This window comes from Onychostruthus taczanowskii, unplaced genomic scaffold, assembly GCF_017590055.1.
Source record: "Onychostruthus taczanowskii isolate IOZ18803 unplaced genomic scaffold, ASM1759005v1 scaffold43, whole genome shotgun sequence".
Taxonomy (NCBI): domain Eukaryota; kingdom Metazoa; phylum Chordata; class Aves; order Passeriformes; family Passeridae; genus Onychostruthus; species Onychostruthus taczanowskii.
In genome coordinates, this window is record NW_024501792.1 from 5,226,600 (window position 1) to 5,248,310 (window position 21,711).

General features: G+C 44.4%; 1 protein-coding gene across 2 annotated transcripts in view; it reads left to right on the forward strand.

Moving 5' to 3' along the window:
- Positions 1-11,481, forward strand: part of ZBTB44 (zinc finger and BTB domain containing 44) — a 36,890-nt gene extending 25,409 nt beyond the window's left edge. Inside the window, exons 4-6 of one of the 2 annotated variants that reach the window (XM_041413914.1) lie at positions 1,041-1,204; positions 3,974-4,274; positions 6,303-11,481. In XM_041413914.1, the coding sequence (XP_041269848.1) occupies positions 1,041-1,204; positions 3,974-4,274; positions 6,303-6,585 (748 nt within the window). In that variant the 3' untranslated portion in view covers positions 6,586-11,481. The remainder of the gene's footprint in view (positions 1-1,040; positions 1,205-3,973; positions 4,275-6,302) is intronic. The other variant, XM_041413915.1, reaches the window with a different exon arrangement.
- Positions 11,482-21,711: the final 10,230 nt, after the last annotated feature.

Consider the following 21,711-nt stretch of genomic DNA (forward strand, 5'->3'; position numbering starts at 1 on the left):
TCAGTTAGGAAAACTTTCTGACTGTGAGGAGACATCATTGCATCTTTGCTCAGGACATTTCAGACATTTCAGTTCAGTAAAGCTAAAGCTGCAATGTGCTGGCCATGGATGGTCAGGGTCAGAGCAGTTCCCTGCTGCCAGTGGTGGCTGATCTTTCAGCAGGCTGGGAGCAGCTGAAATGGTATTTCACCAAAAATGCAGACCTTAGTGCTCAGGGAGGGGAAGCCCCAGGTAAGTACAAGCCCTGTTGTTCCCATGTTTGTACCAGCAGATTTGTTCTTATTTCACTGTGCCCTTTAGCAAGCTCCCTGCCAGAGGACTTGGATTAGAGCACTATAGTTCGCTTAAACAGTTTGCAGCTGGAGGCTATGGAGGAGCAATTAGTCAGTTTTAAATAAATTACTTTGAAAGTTAAATTGTTCCTCATTGCAGTTCATGTGCTGTTCTTTAAACACAGCACTGGAGCTCTGCTCATGGAGCTTTTTGAATCAGACAAGGAGCAAGTATTACTTCATTAGATTAATATTTTATACTTAGAAATACGCAGTTGTAGATACTTGTATTTGTTGATGGAGCTTGGATTGAGATGAAAAATTAATTGGCTTTAATTTCATTTGTAAATATCACTGAAGCTTCAAAATACTCCTTTGCTTTTCATTTGCTCAGCTCTATAAACTCTTCCTCAGGGACTGTTTAGTGATTGCAAGTCATCGATGTGCTGGAGAAAATGCCCACGCCTGGAAAATAATGTTCAGTTTGCAGTTGTGCTCAGGCCTGTTGCCCAAAGAAACAGAATTCTGAGCTTATTCCCTGGGTGTGCTCCGATGTGCAGAGTCAGTGAGTGTAAGATTTCAGGTGCAGATCAGACACATTGCTACAGACCCAGAGATGTCCAGAATAAATGAGATTTCAGCAGAAATGTGATGTGCCAGTCTCTTCCTTCTCCCACAAAAGCCCTCAAGGTTCAGATTTTCTCAGACAAGGTTTCTTGGGTCATTTCTCTGGCTTATTTTGTAAATGAGTGCCTTTTTTCTTTGTAGTCTGGAGAACGTTCAGTATCCCTACCAACTCTACATTGCTCCTTCCACCAGCAGCACAGAGAGGCCCAGCCCAAACGGTCCCGACAGACCCTTTCAGTGTCCCACGTGCGGGGTGCGCTTCACTCGCATCCAGAACCTGAAACAACACATGCTTATCCACTCAGGTAAGGAACAGCCCTGCTCCCCAAATTCCTGACTCAGCCTTGCTCTGCAGCAGTTGTAATAATGCAGCTTTTCCACTCACTTGCCAAGTGCTTGAGAGTTGATTTCAGAAAGACTGGGTAGGGGTTTGTCTCGTTGAATGCTTGTTTTGATCCCTGGAGTCTGGCTGATAGTTGTGCTCGTGGATGATTAGCATTTGTGTGGACTGAAAAAAACCTGATTGCCTGGAACTCATCAGGATAAGTAATTTTCCTGAAAAATATCTGAGATGAAATAAAGTATACTTGGCCCTTTTATTGCACTAAAGAAGTAGATTGAAATTCTTCCTCTGCTGTATTGCAGTTCTCTGCTGTGTTTCAGAGGAGACTTGCAGCCATAAGAAAATATGATGTGTCCTTGCATTGAAGGAGATTGTATGCCTTTGGATCTCAGAATTTTTGGAGGGATTGCAGGACAACTGAATTGGTTTGATTATCAATTTAGCTCCTGCAGGTAGCACAGACAGCCAGAGGTTTATGTGAATGCCTCCTCTGGGTCTTGGTCCCCAAATTCATTTTGATTTCCAACCAAGCATGAACTCCCCAATGTCTTTACTATTGGTGTTTTCAAGACTTGTCAGCACTATGTGGCAGTAGCATTGACATTTGAGGGAATAAAGGGAATATTGAAGGGTTATTGCACTTGGTCACTAAGTCTCATAGTTTAGCATTTCCTGGTTTGAGTCTGACTCTTACCTGCACACAGAGCCTGAGCCATTCTGACAGAGCAGCCACAACTGAGAAGGTGTCATTTTTTCCCTGTCAACAATTATTTGTTGAATCCTTTCAAGGAAAATTACCAGATATGTGTTTAATACTTGAAAAAGCAAATTCTGTGGGCATATCAGGTGCAAAATGATCCCAGGCCTGTTAAAATCTGACAGCAAAGCATCTCTGGTCCACTTGTCAACTGACAATCCCTGGGTAAAGTTGGGAGAGCTTTGAATAGCTGGTTTAGAATAATTAACATGCAAAAGAACTCTCAAAGCTTGTAAATGTTGAAAGTGTTTTCACATGAGCAAAATGGCTAAAGAGATTTCCCTTAAACTACCAGAGGAAATAGGTGCCCTTGGACAGTAGGAAAGCATGAAAAGTTTGAGCTCCACCAAACCATATTCCAGTTTATTAACTTGTTTTCACATGCTTAACAGGGTGTCTCAGTGTAACCTTAACTACAGCTTTCTCTGTCTAAAAGCCCTCAATTAAAAGTTCACCTCCTCCTTTGAAAGTAAGGAAAGCAGAGTGAAAGACTGGGGGAATTAACAGCCAGGGTTGATGCACATTCAGCCTTTTGAGAAAATCTTTTTTATTCCTTGACAGCCCTATTATGAATAGAGCTCCATATTCCAGATTCTTAGCCTCATGTTTGGATTTTCCCACTTTCTGCAGTTCAGACTTTTTATTAAATCCTGAGGTTTTGGTGACTCACACTTTTATCTTGTAATAGTTCTGTTTGTGTGATTACACACTCAGCCACTGCAACATGTTGCAGAGCTCACATGTTTTAGGGTAAAAAATGAAACATGAGTTCGGAACTGAATTTCTAGAATTAATACAAGAAAAAGTTTCTAAATTAATACAAGAAAAAAATGAGAGGCATGAAGCTCAACTGTCTTAGAGAGCTGTCAGTCATGCAAAGTTGCCGAAAATTCTTGTACAACGAGGTTCCCACGCAATATAAAGGCTCCTACTGCCCCTTTTATCACCATTGCTGCTGCATTACAGGGGCGTCCCTGTGCACACAGTCCCTTGCCAGAACACTTCTCCGAGGCCAAAGGCAGCCAGAAAAAAACATTGCAATTAAGGATAGGCTGATAATTGCATTGTTGGGAACCAGTCTGGCACAAGAATCTGCCGAGATCAAAGGAGTTCAAAGGCACAGGAGATGACTGCAGCATCAGGTCCTTGTTGGCTGAGCCTGGGATCTTTAATCCTGGGGGCTTGTGCTCCTTTAAACCGTGGGGAAGGAGCCTTGGGACAGGTCACAGCCATGAGATTTCCTGGAGGTCGTTACTGAGGGACTGCAGCTCTGCTCTAATTATTTCTGCCTTTTTAAAGTTAACAGAGAACCTCTTCCTCAAGCAGGGCTGTGCTGTGACCACCTAGAGCCGCTGTCCCTGTGGGGAGGATTCTGCCCTGGCCTGTGTTACACACGGTTCTTACAGATGCATAATGAGATGATTGGCTCTCGCAATTAAAAGATGGCTATTGTGTGAATATTAAGAAAAGCTTTAGTAATGTGTAGTTATGTTATTGTAGTTTAGATGTCTTCTGTTCTCCCCATAGTTCCCTTTTCCCCCCCCCTGTATTGTTGCCATCAGACAGCCTGGGTTGTCTAGGACAGGTAAAAAAGGCGTGTACATCTGCCCCTGGCATGGGGCAGCTGGGAGTGGAAAAGCTTGTTGCTCAGGGGGTGCAGCATGGCAACACCTGATCTCCAATCAAGTTACAAGAAAGCAGAATCCACGATAAATGGCAAAGAAGAGCCGACTGACAGACTTTGGGAGGGGCCAGGGCTGGTTGATGCACCCCCAGGGGTATAAAAGACTGAGCATCCATCTTTAAGATGAACTGGTCACGTAGCATGCACGAGGGGCAGTTCCCAGTGCTGCAGCTTTTTCCTTACGTAGTCCTTTGTTGTATTTTTGTTAAGGTTCAGTAAACCTTTTTAAATTTTCAAAGTGAGCAGTTGTTTCTCACAAGGTGAAGGTGCTCGTGCTCTCTCTTCCGCAGGCATTAAACCCTTTCAGTGTGACCGCTGTGGGAAAAAGTTCACCCGAGCTTACTCGCTCAAGATGCATCGCCTGAAGCACGAAGGTAAACGCTGTTTCCGGTGCCAGATATGTAGTGCCACTTTCACTTCCTTCGGGGAATATAAACACCACATGCGGGTTTCCCGGCACATTATCCGCAAGCCTCGGATTTACGAGTGCAAAACATGCGGCGCCATGTTCACCAACTCTGGAAATTTAATCGTTCACCTGAGGAGCTTGAACCATGAAGCGTCAGAGCTAGCAAACTACTTCCAGAGCAGGTGAGGTGCACAGCAAAAACCTAACAGGGAAACTTGCTTTTTTCTTTTTTTTCTTTTTTTTTTTTTCCTTAGATCATCATTTCCTGCTTTCAGGGCAGCCTGCTGTGCCTCTCATCAGGTTGCCAGCTAATTCCAGTCAGATTGATTCCTGCTCCACTCTCTGTTGTATCTGATCTGTCTTACAGCATGGGAGCTGTATAGGAGGCTACTGAAGAATCCAGTGATATGCAGAGGCTGGTTCTGGGTTACTTAATTTCTCTTTTCAGTCGTACCTATGGCCAGGCCAATGGTGTGAAGCCCCAGTGTTCTGTACTGCAGTATTGGTGATTTGCTATTGATTTGCTTTTCAAAATCTTGTACATAGCCTGTTCACTTTCATAGGGGACAGACTTCCTACTTCATTTGAAGTGCTTGCTTAACACTGTGGAAAGATTGCACGACTCCAGACCTTCTCCTTTCTCATTTTTTAGATAACATTACTAAATGATTAGACTAATAGGTTTGGAAATAGTAAGGGCCACTTGGACGTTTTTTATCAGGGCACAAAAGACTTGGCATATCTCACAAATGCACTGCTAAAGACTATTAAAAGAGTTCTGAGGTATCAGATGAGCACTGTGTTCTCTCATTGATATAAATATAATTGTTGGAATTTGAGATAGAAAATACAAAAGTTGGATGAGACAAATTGAAGACAGGAAGGTCTTCCAGCTCTTAAATCTACAGAGAGAGTGCAGCTTGGTGTGTAAGTCATCTGCCTTCAGCAATGCAAAAGACATGTTCTGAATGTTACAGCATCACAATCCCACCCCTCCTGATTTCCAGACATTATTCTTCTTCCCACAAAAAACATTTGAGTATTTTGTTCTATTTGATTACCTCAGGAGTGACGTAGGATGAAAAAGATTGAAAAACAAAGCAAGAAAGCCAGATGCTGTTCTTTCAGCAGAATATTGTTTAAAAGTACAAGTGCTTCATATCTGTGGGCTTACACAGTTCTTGTTCTTGGCTCTTGTGCCAAAACTGGAGCAAACACTCTGCAGGGTGATGCCCTGGTTGTGGTAAGCACTGCATTGTTGTCAGCAAATTAAAGTCACGTTAAAGGGTGTGATTTTAGTTGCCTGTAGCCCTTCCTTCAGTCTGATTTGACAAACATGAGGTTTAGCAGAGCTGGCTGTGAGTTTGGGTTGGAGCAGTGAATGCTTCTGTCACTTAAGGATTTCTTTTAACTGAGGCATTGCCAGGTGAACCAAAGCATACAAACGTGCATATATGTGATACATGTGTATATTTGTCTCAAGTACAAACTTCATGTCTGGTGCTGAAAACTTGCAAAGAAATTTATTTCCATTATGTCCTGATGCTCTGAAAGTACAACTGGAGCATTTGGTGGCTTTTCTTTGGATCCACTCAGCCCTCAGCTGTTAAGAGTGCACAGCAGAAGCATTGTCCAGAAAGGATTAAAAGAGGAAGGAAATGCAATTCCATACTTTTCTCAGGAGCGTGATACATGTCAGGATCACACCCCCACTGCAGCTGGCAGCTCCCTCTGCCTTCAGCTGCCTCACCTGGTGGCCCTGGTCCCAGCCTGCCCACTCAGAGGGAAGTCCTGCTGCTGCTCTGGGGGATGCTGTACCTCAGACATGGAAAGGGCCACATTTTGCCAGTGCTGAACTCATTTTTGTTTCTATTTTTAAAGCCCGAGTGCTCCCTTTTTTTCAGTGAGGTTTTCAGTGCCAAATGTGTTCCAGACATTAACTTTCATTCTCATCAAGGTGATACAATCTCATAATAAGAAGTTGCTGTGTAGGAAATATGGATGTGAAATAGATGCCATTGAATAAATTCTGTGTGTGTGGAAATGAGAACCAGGTCACGGTGCTTAGTGGAGTATGTCAGTGCCATGATCTTGGCCAATGTGAAATGGGTACATTGTTCTCTGTCAATGCAGTGTGTAGCTTGTGTGATGGAGCTGATACCATGGTGTGAGAAATGACATTTCTCTTCTGTCCTTTGCCCCTCTTCCAGTGACTTCCTAGTACCGGACTACTTAAACCAGGAACAAGAGGAGACCCTCGGGCAGTATGAGCTAGGGGAGCATGGCTTTGAAAGCAACTCTTCTGTCCAAATGCCTGTCATTTCACAGGTGTCGTCAACTCAGAATTGTGAAAGCACTTTCCCCTTGGGGTCTCTGGGTGGGTTGGCAGAGAAGGAAGAAGATGTGCCAGAGCAGCCAAAGACTAACACCACTGCTGAGGCAGCCGCGGGTGACCCTCCCAAACCGGAGCTGTCATCTATTACTATCGAATAATTCATGGTTTGGTTTCATTTTTGTTCTTTGGAAAGTGCCTGTGTTTGGTCCTGTACATTTTAATTTAATTTTTTTAAACGAAAAGTGGGGAGATTTTCCCCTTTTTACTTTGTAAGCTACGCTTTAAACTGAAAACTGCGACAGATGTTACATTATTTTTCATGACTGAATGATCACTTCTGTGAAAATATTTAAGACTGATTGCACAAAAAAAAGATCTTGTCAGAACATCATGGAAGCTGTGATATACTTCTAAAGAAGAACAACTGATTCAGATCACTTTAACTATTCCTTCTTCCACAGTTAGAGCAGCTCATTAAGTTTCTCTTGCTTCTGCAGGCCCTCTGGTTAAGGGAAAGAAATCAGAGGAAACCTTTTTCAAATGATAAACAAAAGGATGCATTGGAAACCATGATTGAACAGTTTTGACTAGTTTTGAGTGGATGCTTTAATCTTCTGCATAAAGAAGTGACACTTCCTATATGTGCCTGCTGTTTTTCAAAGCCCTTACTGTGCCCTGTGCTTGGAAATGGTGAGCGGTTTTGAAAGGAACAGTCACACACTTCTTCAAAACACACCATCCCTGTCCAGCCCAGATGAATGCCAGGTATTCCTACTTCTTCTGTTCCAGTCCTTTTAGAAACTGCTTGATCAAATAGCCTAAACAGATCTGCCCAGCTGAGGCTAGGCATGGAAAGTCTAAAGGTGCACCAGGAATTGGGAATGATGGAGAAGTGTTTAGCCATGCAAGCCTGACAAATATCTCCTGACTGTACCTGTCTGTAGATGGGGAACCACAAAGGAAAATTCTTAAACCCTGGCCAGATTATTTGCAGTTCTGATCATTGCCCCCTCACATACACACTGTGTTTTTACTAATCTGAGAGCTAGCTAGAGGGAGTTTACAGATCGAAAAAATAAGCTCTTTTGTGCATTATTGCACATTTTTTTGTTTATACATATGTATGTATAGCTTCAGAGATTTTTACTAGCCTGTTTTGGATAAAACAAGCAATTTATTCTCTCTAAGGACAACTTTCTAACCAACAGGGGGTTGTTTACAAAAAGCCTATAGAGCAATGATGAATTGTTCCTGTTTCAAAACACTTTAAATCCTTGCCAACTCGGTTTATTAAAGGCCATTACTCCAGCTACACACACAGCTCAAGCAAGCAATAAACTGAAATATTTGCAATTTCATTTTTCCATATTTAGAAAAAGCTACAAATGGAGGGTGTGGGATTTTCAGAGCAGTGAGTCTTGTTTGGTCAAGGCTGTTTGGGCTCAAGTACTGCTTTGAAACCTAAATTAGGAAGTACATTAGGAGATTTGTGATTTTTCTTACAGCTTCTGAAGTTAACTCAGTGTTTGATGCCAAATGCCCACGGCCTACAGATGATGTGCTGAGTGAGTAGGTATTGCTTGATCTCAGTATTCCAAAGGCATGATATACTCCCTTAGTTTTGAGTCTTGTTTTTTGTAAATTGTTGCTTTCTGGCCAGATTTGTTTTATGCAAACATGAGGAGGAAATGAAACCAATAGAGAAAGGTTGCTCCTGAAGAAACAGAAGACACAAAAGTCGTATTATATTGCACATCAATTTGTATTCAGTCAGCCCAGGCAGCTCTGATACTCTCTGAGACTGAGTTCTTTCTATTAATAGCCAGCTTTTGTAAGGAAAAAAGTTTATTGACCTTTGGAAAGTGTTTAAAGGGTTTCAGTGACTTCAACAATTTTTCTCTTTTTAGGTTAAACCCACATATTTTAGTTAAATAGAGCGAAAACAGTTGGGATTTAAGTACTTTCCAAGTTGCTGGAATGAGGTTTCTCCACCAGATCCAAAGGGTGTTTTAGAAACATGCTGCAAAGAAGTTCTGTGCTGCAATTCAGTCTTGATTATATCTACCTTTGTGAGGCTTCTTAAAAGGGCTTGAAGGAGAAATGCTTTTTCTGGGCTGCTGTACTGTGAAATAGCCCAGTGTCTGCTGATGAGCTGAATTTAGAGACCATTTCTCTTCACTTCTGATTTCTCTGAGAAGCCAGTGAGACAAGACAATGCCTTTTGCTGAGCTTTATTGTGACCTAGAGGGCTACAACACTGAGCTCAAATCCAGCATTTTCTCTTTTTCCTGATATGTTACACAGGTAAATGAGAGTCCTTTGTGATTCATGTTCTGAACAATGCTTCACTCAAACCACATTTCCTGACTGCAGAGATGTAATAATCAAAGGTGGTCAGGTATGAGGTGGAGGACATAATCCGATCATTAGAATCTGATCATCTCCATCCCTGAAGTATTTTGCTAAAGAGTTCATTGGTGAGAAGGTACAAATACACCATAGACATACCTGGATATTGGATTTTTGAGACTTAAAATTTTGAGTCAGAAGGCAAATTGCTTTCAGAATACCAAAGAGAAAGGGGAAAGTTACAAAGACTTTATAGCTCTGACCCGTTCTTCCTTGAAAAGAAAATAAGAATCATTAGCACTGAGGTACAAGGCAAGGCCTGGGGTTCATTATTCATTGCATTGTGTGTTACACATTATCTTTTCAGCCTCCTAATCTCTGGGTAACATCTTAATTTAGTTCTCATTTTTCAGTCTGGTTCAACTGGAGGAGAATGGAGTTCTTGGAGGATTTTGTTTGGTTGGTTTAGGGTTGGGTTTACTTGTTAATTTTCCTGTCTGTAATTGTTTCTTGTTAGTATCTCTTTTCTCCATAGAAATGAATACAGTTTAAATGCAAACACCATTTTATTTCTCCTCTCCAACTTGTTGGAACTGTTCAGTTCTTTGAAATGCTGGTGTTCTTCACAAGAGAGATGTAAAAACACAGGACATCTTAAAACAATTTATGTTGCTAATGTGCTTGGATTCCAAACAGAGCAAGAGAGATAACTAAAATAGAAAAAACTTGCCTTAAACTACACTTGGGATTAAACCTAAAACATACATTTCTTTCAGAGGGTTTTGAATTCTGGGATGCATTTTCTTATTTCTTCTTAGCTTTTTTTCCCTCCCTCCCAAAACAATCCATTATTTAGTATGCATTTCTGTGTCTGCTAGACGAGGGTCAGGGTTGATGTGGTTCAGCCCTCCTGCTGCAAGCAGGGCCAGCCCAAGTGGCGTTTCCCACAGCTGGAGTTCGGTTGTCAGGCTCGCAGAGACCGCGGTCAAGTCTCTCATACTGAGAGATCAGTAGACTCGGGTATTGAAAATGCTTCTGGCTTCACATGGATTCTGAGTCTAAAAGATGTGAATTTAAACTTTTTAAAAAAGTAATAGCTGCCAATGCAGTCAAATATATTTTATAAGACTATGATCCCTATATGTCCCCTGCGGGATGAAATTTTATTGTTTTTAAGCTATGGTTTAAGGTTTTTATATGAGGGCTTCAGGCACTTCTTGGTCGCTGGTTGCACCCTGCAGCCCCGGGCGTGGGAGCGCTGAGGTGAGTGCTGGTCTCTCTCAGAGACAAACCAGGAAGCATTTTATATGCAAATCCAGCAGGAGCTTTGTGCACCCTGCAGGGATGAGAGAATTCAGATGGAGGAGCACCTGCTGCTCCTGCATCCATTGCAACTTCCACACCATCAGAATATGGAAAATAGCTGATTTTCATTCAGGCCGCTTACGTTCGACTTTTGCTCACAAGGTGAAATCCTGTTTTGGAGGGTTCTCATCTCCAACTGTAGACATAATAAATCCCATAGCATCGTGATGGCAGGTAAGAGGGTTCAAGACAGTACCTCACCACATCAGAGGTACCTGGTAAATAGAGTGGGTTCCAAGTATTTGAGGAAATGTACCATAAAAGAAACAAATGTGAATTTTTTTAGTGCAACAGTACTTACTGCTCTGGATTTTCGTTCACTCCGCGTGCGCTAGCGCAGTAACTCCGTGTCCCACAGGTCTCAGCTACAAATCTGGTTGCACTAAAAAACAAAGTAGATCTGGTGCTACCAGCCTGTGTGGCAGCTGTACCTGCAGTCTTCCTGAGGGTTGCTGAAGTCCCCAGAAGAGTGATTTTGTTTCACCATTCATTTAGCTGATGCATGCTTTTGATATTCTGACCTGTAACCCTGGCTACACCGAGTCCTTGGACAGCTTCCTTGCTCTGTTCTGCAGTGCCTTCACTCGAGGTGCTGCCCCATGGTGAAACCCCAAAGAGGGAAAAGTGGAAGCTGGAGGAAAAAAAAATGTGAATTAAATTATTGTTGGGCTTCTTTGTGCATTTTAGTAACAGTGAAACCCCCTTAACTGTGCCAGTCTCCAGTCACCAGCCGTATATCCAGTCATCATCTCATCCACAGTACAGCTTCTCTTGTTGATGCTGGCCACAGCTAGATTACTTGGCATGTTTATTGACCTAACAGAATTGGTTTTGGGTTTTGGTTTTGTTTTTTAATGTATACGATGTTTAAATACACTTCACATTTTATATAATACTATCTGGCTATTAGTATTTTTCAGGAACCATAGTTCTTGGTGGCTATATATATTTTTGTGACTTTTTTTGTAAACTAAGTGCCGTTTCAACGTTACAATCATTTTTAGAGTTATTGTAATCAATGTGAATATCACGTTTTTTCAAATCTGTTCTGAGCCTGTAGTGTTTGCTTTGTGATCATACGTGTAATGTATATATTCTGTATAGTTACATTGTATTGAAATACTAGCTTGTTTGATATAAGAAAAGTATGTATTGGGTACCTTTTTGCTAGCCTGGTTGTTTAATCTTTAAAAAAAAAGTTCCAAAATACAAAAAAAAAATCTCCAAACTGGTCCCATTATAGGTCAAAATTAAGGGGGGAGAAAAACTAGTTTTGAGTGTCTTTGGATAGAAATATGAAGCTAAGATTTTTCATTAAAATATTAATGTTTTATGGAGTATATCTTTGCTTTGTGTCGTTATTTAACTCTGCCAGCGTTTGCCTTGCAGTACAACAGAGTAACCTGGATCTTCAGTGAGAAGGTGCAACTCTGTCCCTTGAGCTACCTTCTCTTATAGCTTTGCTTAGAACCAAAAAAGCTGATATGAGGAGAACTCACTGGTGCTGAAGCTGTCACTGGGAGAAAGGTAGTTTAAAACAAAATTAACAATAATAAATGGTTGGAGAAGTTACATGAGTACAGAGTACTAAGAATAAAGTGCACATTTCTGATTCATTTTCCTTTGTATATTAGATTGCCTTCTGTTCATGTTCTCTTTAGACCTCATTCTGCAAAAGTGCTGGGGCCAACTTTCCACGGGTGATGTTGATGGAAAGCCAAGGGGGAGCCTAATCAAATTAGCCAAAGCAGAAGGTGTTTAAAAAGTCCAGTAGGCAGTCATTGTAGTGGCAGCTGTGAGCTTCAAAGTAGTCATGAAACAGCTCAGAGTGTGGGACTTAAAATCCATCTCTGCTGTTTCTACAACCCTTGCAATTAAAATCACTTTCCTCCTACAGACCCACCTGTGTGAGTGAGCTGCAATCCTGGCTGGATCAACACATAACTTGGGAAAATGGCAGGTTGGTAAGTGCTTGGCTGAAGATGCAACTCTGCTCTACCCCAGCTCAATAACAAGCAGGCTGGAGTGATTTATACACCAGCTGCCAAACTGCTCAGTGTCTGACACAGCAGTGAGACACAAAATGGAAAAGCACTCCCTGGTGCAGAGTAGCTGGAGCCACGATGAGCATGGGGAGGGCTTGAGAGTTTCTAAATCCTGAGCTCTCCTTGCACTGAGGACCATGCCTAGGGACAGGTGTCTGAACCAAGAGCAAAATTGGAAGAGGGAGTTCATCTGCTTAGGGCCTGGAGAGGATGCAGTGTGACACACAGAGGCTTGGGTCTCCCATGAAAGCAAAAATTCTGTTTCTTTAAAACCAGGTCCCATTTGGAGTCTGCTGTAAATTCTGGCTGACTGCAAAGGCACACACAGCACCCCAGAGCTGGGCAGGCACCCCTGGGTGGATGGTGAAGGTGTAAATTCACACACAGCACCCCAGAGCTGGGCAGGCACCCCTGGGTGGATGGTGAAGGTTAAATTCACACACAGCACCCCAGAGCTGGGCAGGCACCCCTGGGTGGATGGTGGAGCTGTGCATTCACAGCACCCCAGAGCTGGCCAGGGCACTGTGGGTGGATGGCGAGGCCTGGGCTGGTGACTGGAGCAGGTTTTTCCAAAGCATGACCATATGTTCTGTGTTAAACATCTTTTAGGCACCCTTAACAAAGCAAGAGCACACTATTGATGCTTTTTGTGTGGCTTCCTTAAAGCATTCAGCATTTTATTCCTGACAGTAATGAAGGATTATTTCTTTTGCTTAGAGGAGAGTGTCTGAGCTAAGACCAGACTCAGCAACTGAGAATGTGGCAGAGCAGGGACAAGAGTTCTCCCAGGGCTGATTGCACCATTCCTGCCCAGCTGATATCCCCAGGAAAATGAAGCTGCTGAGAGAAACCTGGCTTGGGTTATGCATAAAGTGCTTTCCACAAGCTGCATCTCCAGAGCAGTGAGGTAACATCACCACTGTGAGACCCTGAGCATGCAGACAGGGGAGGTGTGCCCATGGCAGAGCCCTTCTTACAGCCCAGAGTTTGGGGTGCAGTCCTTGTGGAGTTTGGGGTCTGTTAACAGCTTTTCAGAGCACACAAGCATGCTTGAATAGCAGATTCCCTGACAGTAGCCCTGATTTCCTTAGCTGCCTTTCACAAATCCTTGAGAAATAGGCCACAAACACCCAGAGTGAGATCTGTGTGTTTGAAAACCACTCTCAGGGCTTGAGTTAATTGCCTTTGAGCATGAGCTGCCTTTGTCTCAGTCACAAGGTCTCAGGTGAAGATGAAAGAACAACTCACAGGGCATCTATTTGTGTATCTCACTTGAACCTTTACCTCACTGTTGAAGTTTGAACTCTTCTATCCAAATTATGAAATTAATGAATTAAATGTAATGTGTTGAATGGCTGTGCCCTGACTTTGACACACACCCCTCTCATTTCAAACACCACTGGGTTCCTGTGGGAGTGTCTTTAAGAATGCATGCACTGCATCTGGCTAAACTGCATTCCCAGTCTCCCCTGTGCCTCCCTAGGTGCTTGAAATCTGTTCTGCAAAGCTCCCAGCACTCAGAAGTGACAGTTTTTTTTTCACAGACTGCTGCCTGTTCCCCTGAACAGCAGCAATCCATGTGTCCTCATCCAGAAGGAATTTTGAACAATGACCATGTGAAAACATCAATTGACCAGCTCCTTCCTTGCTGCTTCCCCACGGGAGCAGCTGGTGCTGCTGTCTGCTGGGTAATGCTCAGATGGAATGGGTTACAAGCTCAGACCTCCAGCAAGAGCCTTGCTTTGCTCTGGTTTAGCCCTCACGAGCTTCTCTTGATTTTGGAGTGGGAATGAGAGATGTGGTTTCCTTCCATCCCATGCCCATCTCTAAACAAGCTTCTCCTCCCCAGGGAGGCAGGACTGACAGACAAGATACTGTAAGAAACAGATATATTTTCTGGTCTTAAAAGGTTTTCCTTTGAGGAGGGAGTGAGCATTGATGGTGCTTCAGTATATTTTTCTCTTTTGTTTTTTCCCCTTGCAGAATCTGACATTGTCTAGACTTTTTAAAAGAAAAAACAATGTCAGCTACAAACAGATTGCTTTTAAGCATGAAAGAACATAAGTGCAGTAAGTATTGGGTACAATTCACTGATGTCAAAATAAAGTCCTTAATTATTTGTTGCCTTGAAGCATTTCTGTCTGCAGTGCTGAATGGCTTTCAGACTACCTTGGGCTCAAGAGACCTGTGAGTATGGCCCTGACATTTGTGCCTCTAGCAAGACAGAAAATGAGAGGTAAAATGGATCATTTAAAGTCTCTGGGGGCAGGAGAAGCCTCCCTCCCAGGTGAGCACACCCCTGGGTCAAAGGGGATAATCAGGAGTGCTCAGGAGGAGCAAGGACAGCAAGAGGAGTTTGGAGGAGCTGACCCTCAGTTCCAGGAGCAGTTCTGTGTGTTTAGGTGACACACAAGGAGAAATGATCCCACGGGGTTTGATACTCCATCATTGCATGGAAACAGCCCGCTGGTTTTGGAAGAACAAGGTAAAATACAATTCCAGCCACTGAAGCATTTAAATAGTCTGCCTTGCCAGAAATTTAAATTGCTCCTTAAGAGCAAACCCATTTTGTGAACTTCACTTTTGCCAGTAGCTTCTCTGACTCAGCAGAGTTTATTTTCTAGCCTGTGTATTAGTGGGGTGCACAGAACTTTTTGGAGAGTTTCTGTGCATAAACAGACCCTTGCACTGTGCAAAACAAAACTGGAGAGAAAAGACACCAAAGCACAAGACTAATAGACAACAGAGCTTAGAAAACCAAAACATCTCTCCAGGGTAGGACTTCATCTTCCCACAATTTAAACGAGAAAAATAACAAAAATCCTAACAAAACCTTTTATATAACTTCAGTGTTGCAGTGATCAGTTTCAGGGTTGACGTGACAGCAATTACAAACAACAGTTATGCAACTGCCTCGTTGATGGAATTGAAATTAATACAGAGAAAGGAAGGAGCCAGACAAAAAGAAGTGGCTTTGGGTTGAATTGTTATGCTTGAAAGAAATAAAAAATTGCTCAGGTCTGCCTCTTTTGAAAAAGTGAGCACAAGCCCAGGCTGAAATATCTCCTTGAAGAGCACAGTCAAATGCTCTTAAAATTCTCTTTGTGTTAGAGGTAAAATTGTGTTTCTCTTCTAAGGTTTACAGCTTGTGGTTTTTTAATCTATCTAGCAAGTTCAGTATTTTAATTTTGCTCACGTTCTTTTGAGTCTCCTTTTTAAAAAGCATTTAGCAGAGTACCACTGGGTGTTGTGATTGTGGCTGATTCACAGCACCGCAGGAGAAGCCCACGCTCACGTGTGCACCCACATCATCCCCTCCACTCTCCATCTGCACGTTGGAGTGGAGCTGAAGGCAGAATCTGGCATCCCAGGCAGCAATGAATCCTTAGGGTGAATACTGTTTGAGAGGGCTTGGATTCATGGAAAGAAAACCTGGGAAAATCCTGAGTGTAACTGGAAAATCCTGAGTCAGAGCCCTGCCTGCATTGAGGAGCTGTTGCTGGCTCATTCCCTGAGATGTCTCTGGTGAGGCAGGCTGCAATCACTGCTCACACAGCAATGGGTTTGTGCAGACAGGAGCCAACCCCTGGAGTTCATTTGCCATTCAGAGGCAGGGGTATCAAACTGCCAGGGTGGGTCTCTTACTGAGGAAACACTGCGGATTTTCTGTTTCTCCAGAACTGGTCCAGGGCAAGGTTCCGTGCCCAGGGCAGGGTGCTGGAACCAGATGATCTTAAAGGTCTCGTCCAACCCAAAGCACTCTGTGATTCTGTGAATTTCTCCTGTTGATTCAGGGAATAAAGCACCGAGGGAGACACAGGGAATAGGAATTGAAGCCATTGTTTCTTTGCTCCTCCTCACCTTTTTCACCCCAAGTAGCAGGAAGCAGAAAAGTCCTGAGCTTTTTGCTTCCAGAGGGAGAGGAGGAGCAGATTTTGGAGGACCCTCCACAAGATGGGTTTGCTGCACATCCACTGCCATGTGCTGCTTAGTGTGAGTCACCCTGGGCATCCACTGCCCCCACAGAACAGGTTCAGCCAGGACAAAAACACTGCAGGATGGAAACCACTGACTATCCATACATGCCAGGAGCTTCTGTGCTGGTTCCCTACCAGCCTTGCCACAAGCAGGGGTTGGACATGTGGCTTCATCCCCAGCAGCCTCGTTGCTCAGGAGAAAAGCTGATCTCCAGAAAAGCCTTGGCTGCTGAGTTCCCAAAGGCCACTCGCTCACACCTGGTTTCTGTGTGAGCCAGGAACTGAGCATTGCATGTGGCCTTGGCTGTTGAGTGCATCAAAAATCCAGTTTCTGTTCTCCTGCTGGAAGCCTGGATGCTGAGACTTTTTAAACATTCTGTGCTTAAAGGCACAGACCCACAAGGGAACACTGCATTTGACCTGAGGCTGTGGAGAAGGCTTCCAAAATTTATTGATAGCACTGGGATTACAGATGTGGAGTTGGTTAAAGTGTGTAATATCACAGGGTGGAAAACTTAGAGTTTGGGGTTTTAAAATATAGAAATAAATGAATAAATGAAGGAAGATGGAGGTTTTAGGGTGGAGGCAGGTTGTTCTTCTTTTCCTTCTTCCTTCTTCTTCATGGGTTTGGGTGATGTTTTGTAATTGGGCAGAAAAGTCTGCATTGTGGGCTTCCAGGGATCAGTTATTGGGTTAAAAGGGAAAATAATCTAGGTGTCAGTTCTTAATTGGATAGTTTATTCTTAAAAGACCTTGTAATAAGAGATTGCTGGCCGTTTTGTGTCTTCTAATGAAAAGCTGCCTAACTCATGGTTGTGAGAGTGTTTTACTGATAAGAAATAACAAACACCTGAGTCTGAACATGAACTACAGTCTCAAGTGCCTTCAATCCAGACCCAGAGAAACCAATATTCTCCCTTGCTTTTCCTGCTTTCCTCCTCCTGTCTGTTGCTGTGGGTTCTAAGGGAACAAGGAAAAAGGGAAAACTCACGTGGCCTCTGACATTCTCCACTCCAGAAATAAAGCCCTGGGAGGTTAGATCTGATGATTTTCCTTGCCTTCCCCTCTGGAGACATGGCAAGGTTAGAGAAGCTTGATCTATGGTGTGGCTGGGCAGCTGTGATGGGTGCTTTGTCACAGTCCAGAGCAATCAAGCTAACACAAACCAGAGCCCAGCCTGTAGCTTTATGGAACCCTTTAAAAAGTGATGGATGTTCTGCAGCAGCAGAGGAAGGGGAATCAGTAGGTTAGGTCAAACTGCAGAACACGATAACCAGGGCAATTAATACCACTTAATGGGAAACTGCAAGCTCTTGGCTCCTCAGATATTAGAGTTTATAATCCAGGCCAGATTGCCTTTGAAGTATGGCTCTCATCAAGGGAGGCTGCAGAGCCTTGCTGCAATAAAACCATTCCATGGAGATGATCCTTGTCGCTGTCTGCCATGTCTCAAGGAGCTTTTGGCCACTGGCTTTGGCCCTCTTTGTCTCAGCACTGTAGGAGCTGGGCAGCTTTGGGGGAGGGAATGGGATCCCTTTCTCTGGAGAGCTGAGCTCCTTTGGAATGGGGCCTTTTCCCCATCAGCTGCTGTTTATGCAAATTCCCTGAATCAGCTGCAGAGCTGTAACTGGGCACGAAGTGGTTTTGTCTTTGTTGCTGGAGATGGTGCCAGAGAGCCTGCAGCCTGAATTCCCATCTCAGAGTGGCTTTGCAGGACCCCTGTTCTGAGAAAGGCTCTCTTTTGTGTGCTGGCCAGCACAGAGCTCTGAGATGGATGTTGGGAGGGACAAAGGCTGTAACAGCACTGACCAGGGCACATTTTCCTCTCCTGCAGCACCTTGGATGTTCTGATCCCTTAATTAACCTGAGACATTCCATTTTCCAGGTACCTGCTGGTAGCTCAGGTTTCCTCAGCTTTCCTGTCTTCTTGCCTAAAACCAGAGAGGGAGGAATCAAACCTCTGCAGGAAGAGGGAGGATCAAACCAGAGCAGGAGAAGGCAAAGAGAAAGAGGCAATTCCTGCTGAACAAGTGTCACTGGATATAAAAGCCAGCCCCATCCTGTCCTTGCCCTCTAGATCTGTGCAGGGCCACGGGTGTAAGTCTGGGCTTCCTCTTCTTATTGCCTTGTGCTGTTATGGTTCTCTCTGACAGAGTGCAGCCACATCATTCCAGGGTTTCCTGTGTTCTGAAATTGGCACACAAGAGGAGGAACTGAGGTCCTTGTGCCCGTGATATTTTTCATACAACTGCATAAAATTCATTACTGTGTTGATTTTGGTTTCTTTTATCAGGGGTGTCAAGCACAATCACTTTGCTCATTAAAACTGACTTTATTTTTAAATTCCTGAAGGGAGACAGAGGGAAGGAAGAAGTGGAGTTTTAGTTTTCTGAAAGTGTCTTGGAAAGGAAATTAGTGGATTATTGCAATTATCCCCAAAGCAAGAATATAAAACCTGCAAAACTGGAAACTAATTTTCACTGCAACTTTTTTAATTTAGAAAGTGACTTTTATTCAGGTTCATTCTGAAAAGATGGAGGTGGTGGTTTTGTACAAAATACCTCTATGATTTTGAGCAGGAAAATGTCTTTTATTTTTTAACATGATATACCTTGTTCTGAAAGGTACAACCTCTGCAAGGTTTTCTACTTGACTTGGAAGACAAGGCGATTTCAGATCATTAAAATCCATCACAAAGAGAACTCTGGCTTGGCCTTTGGGCAGGCTCAGGAAGGCAGCACTCCCCTACTTGCATTCAAGTCATGTTTGGTAGTTTGGCTTTGGGACAGAGGTGCTTTTGTCACAGTTTTGAGGACTGAAAAACAAATCCTTAATTACCCTTGAGAAAACCAAAAGGATTGCACTGAGAGCCACCAAAAGGTGTGGAAAAGGGCAGGTATTGGCAGCCCTCTCTCAGCTCAGCCATGTGTAGTTCCCCAGCCAATAACCACGGAGCAAAATGCCAATTTATAGAAAACAAATATAACAGCATTAGGCAGGAGAGAGGCTGGACTCAGAAAATTGCATTAGCATATTGGCAGAGTGTGGGTTCCTGGCCTGGAAGAGGGTCCACAACACAACAGTCTGCTTAATCACCCAAGGTCCAGCAGCCCTTAGTGACAAAAAAGCAGATTTTGCAAAGTAAAACCCAGCCCTGCTCTTACTTCCCCATGCTCAAACAATGCAGTTCCATCTCTGCATAACCTTGTGGTGAATGAACCTTAAGTCTCTAAAGCCAAGTCTGAATTTAGCTTGTGGTTTTTTATCTCCAGAGGTGTTTCATTAGCTCAATTACAAGTGACATGTTCCACTATGTGCTGCCGACTGAAAAAACTCAGCCAACCTAAATCCCTCTCCAAATAGAATCCAATTAACCTCTTACTCCCCCTTCCTTTAATCCCCTGTGCCTCATGACTCATTCACAGCCACACCTTTTAAAGAAGACCAAAGCGAGCTCCCTGAGATCACCATGGACTGAAGGGCTGAGGTGTTTCCTTGGGTTTTTGGGCTGGATGTGCAGTGATGATCCCAAAAGTCAGAGCCTGTGTGTTTTGTGCTGGTGTCCAGAGTCACTTCCCTGCTGCACAAGCACAGGGAGGTGACCCTGTGTGACACAGAGAGAATCCCAGAATGGTTTGGGTGAAAGGGACCTTAAAGCTCCCCCAGTTCCACCCCTGCCATGGCAGGGACACCTCCCACTGTCCCAAGTTGTTCCAAGCCCTGTCCAACCTGGTTTTGGACACTGCCATGCATTCAGGGGCAGCCACAGCTGCTCTGGGCACCCTGTGCCAGGGCTTGAGCACCCTCACAGGGAAGAATGTCTTCCATATATCTAACCTAAATCTACTCTGTGAGTTTGAAGACATTCTCCCTTGTCCTGTCACCCCAGGCACTTGTGAAAAGTCTCTCCCCATCTTTCTTGTCAGCCCCATTAGGCACTGAAAGGCCACAGTTGGGTCAAACTGAAGCTGCTCTTCTCCAGTCTCCCCAGTTTCCTCAGCCTTTCCTCCCAGCAGAGCTGCTCCATCCCTCTGCTCATCCTGCTGCCTCCTCTGGACTGGCTCCAGCAGCTCCAGCTCCTTGCTGTGCTGGGCCCCCCGAGCTGGAGGCAGCTCTGCAGGTGGGGTCTCACCTGAGCAGGGCAGGATTGTAGGAATGTGCCCCTGTTGATGGAGTGATCAGAGGATCCTTTGTCTCCTTAAAAAGGGAAAAAGCCCAGAAGTTTCTCTCTTCAATTAGGTAAAAAGACACCTCATAGGACCTTGGGGACTTCACCTCAAACTTAAGGACAGCCAATGGGACAAAAGCCAAAAAGTCCCACCTGAGCAATTTACTAGAAAAAGAAGAAAACAAAGGAATTAATCACTTTTGCGGGGTGTTTATCAGGAACAAGAGCCTATTGCCCCTGGTTTGGGTTTTCTCTGTAAAGAGCTTTGTTATTTTGCCTTTTATTAAAACTTTTCCATTTCCTACACTACCACAGAAGCCATCCTGCTGATTTTATGCCATCTCAGGCAGCTGAGCTATCTCAGGTATGATACATTTCTCTGAGAGCTCATAAGAGCTCGAGGAGATCATTATAGCACAGGATGCCCTCCCTCAGTGGGGTGCAGAGCCCTGTGTACCTGCAGAGCCCGTTCTGGCCCACAGCTCTGCTGGGCTGCTGCTGCTGCTGCTGCTGCTGCTGCTGCTGCTGCTGCCCTGTGCCCTGCGGCTGCTGGCTGGCTGCTGCTGTGGGCACATTGAGGTGCTGGCTGTTCCTGTGAGCATGTTGAGGTTCTGGGTGCTGCTGTGAGCATGTTGAGGTGCTGGCTGTTGCTGTGAGCACATCAAATGCTGGGTGCTGCTGTGGGCACATCAAATGCTGGGTGCTGCTGTGGGCACACTGAGGTGCTGGCTGTTGCTCCAGCTGCCAGCTCCAGCTGCGGCTGCCCCAGATCCATGGATGCTGGGTGCTGCTGTGAGCACATCAAATGCTGGCTGTTGCTGTGAGCATTTTGAGGTGCTGGCTGTTGCTGTGGGCACACCGAGGTGCTGGCTGTTGCTCCAGCTGCCAGCTCCAGCTGCGGCTGCCCCAGATCCATGGATGTCCTGGCAGCAGAGCTGCCCGCCGCTCTCAGGACAGGCGGGTGCTGAAGTCACCAGCGAGGCTCAGAACCTGGAATGGAGAGTTTGGATCAGTGCCTGCTGCACCAGACAAGCCTTCACAAGGCTGACCTTCTGCCCAGGACCCACCCTGAGCCCTCAGCAGCACAGGCCAGGGCAGGGCATCCCATGCTCTGATCGGTGCTGAGGCCCTGAGGCAGCAAGTCTGTCAGCTGGGGCCAGGAGCTGGGCTTTGGAAACCCTGAGTGCTCAGTTTGGCCACAGCCTTGCTTTGCAAACATTTCATTTTCTCCTTTTTTTTTTTTTTTTTTTTGCCATTATATCCATGGTCTGTGTCCTGATGAACTTGTACTCCCTGTGAATTAGTGGTAGGATTATTCTGGAATTTTGTCTGCTTGCAGGCTAAAGAAGCTCTTGGTTTGAGATTGAAGCTGTTGCAGTT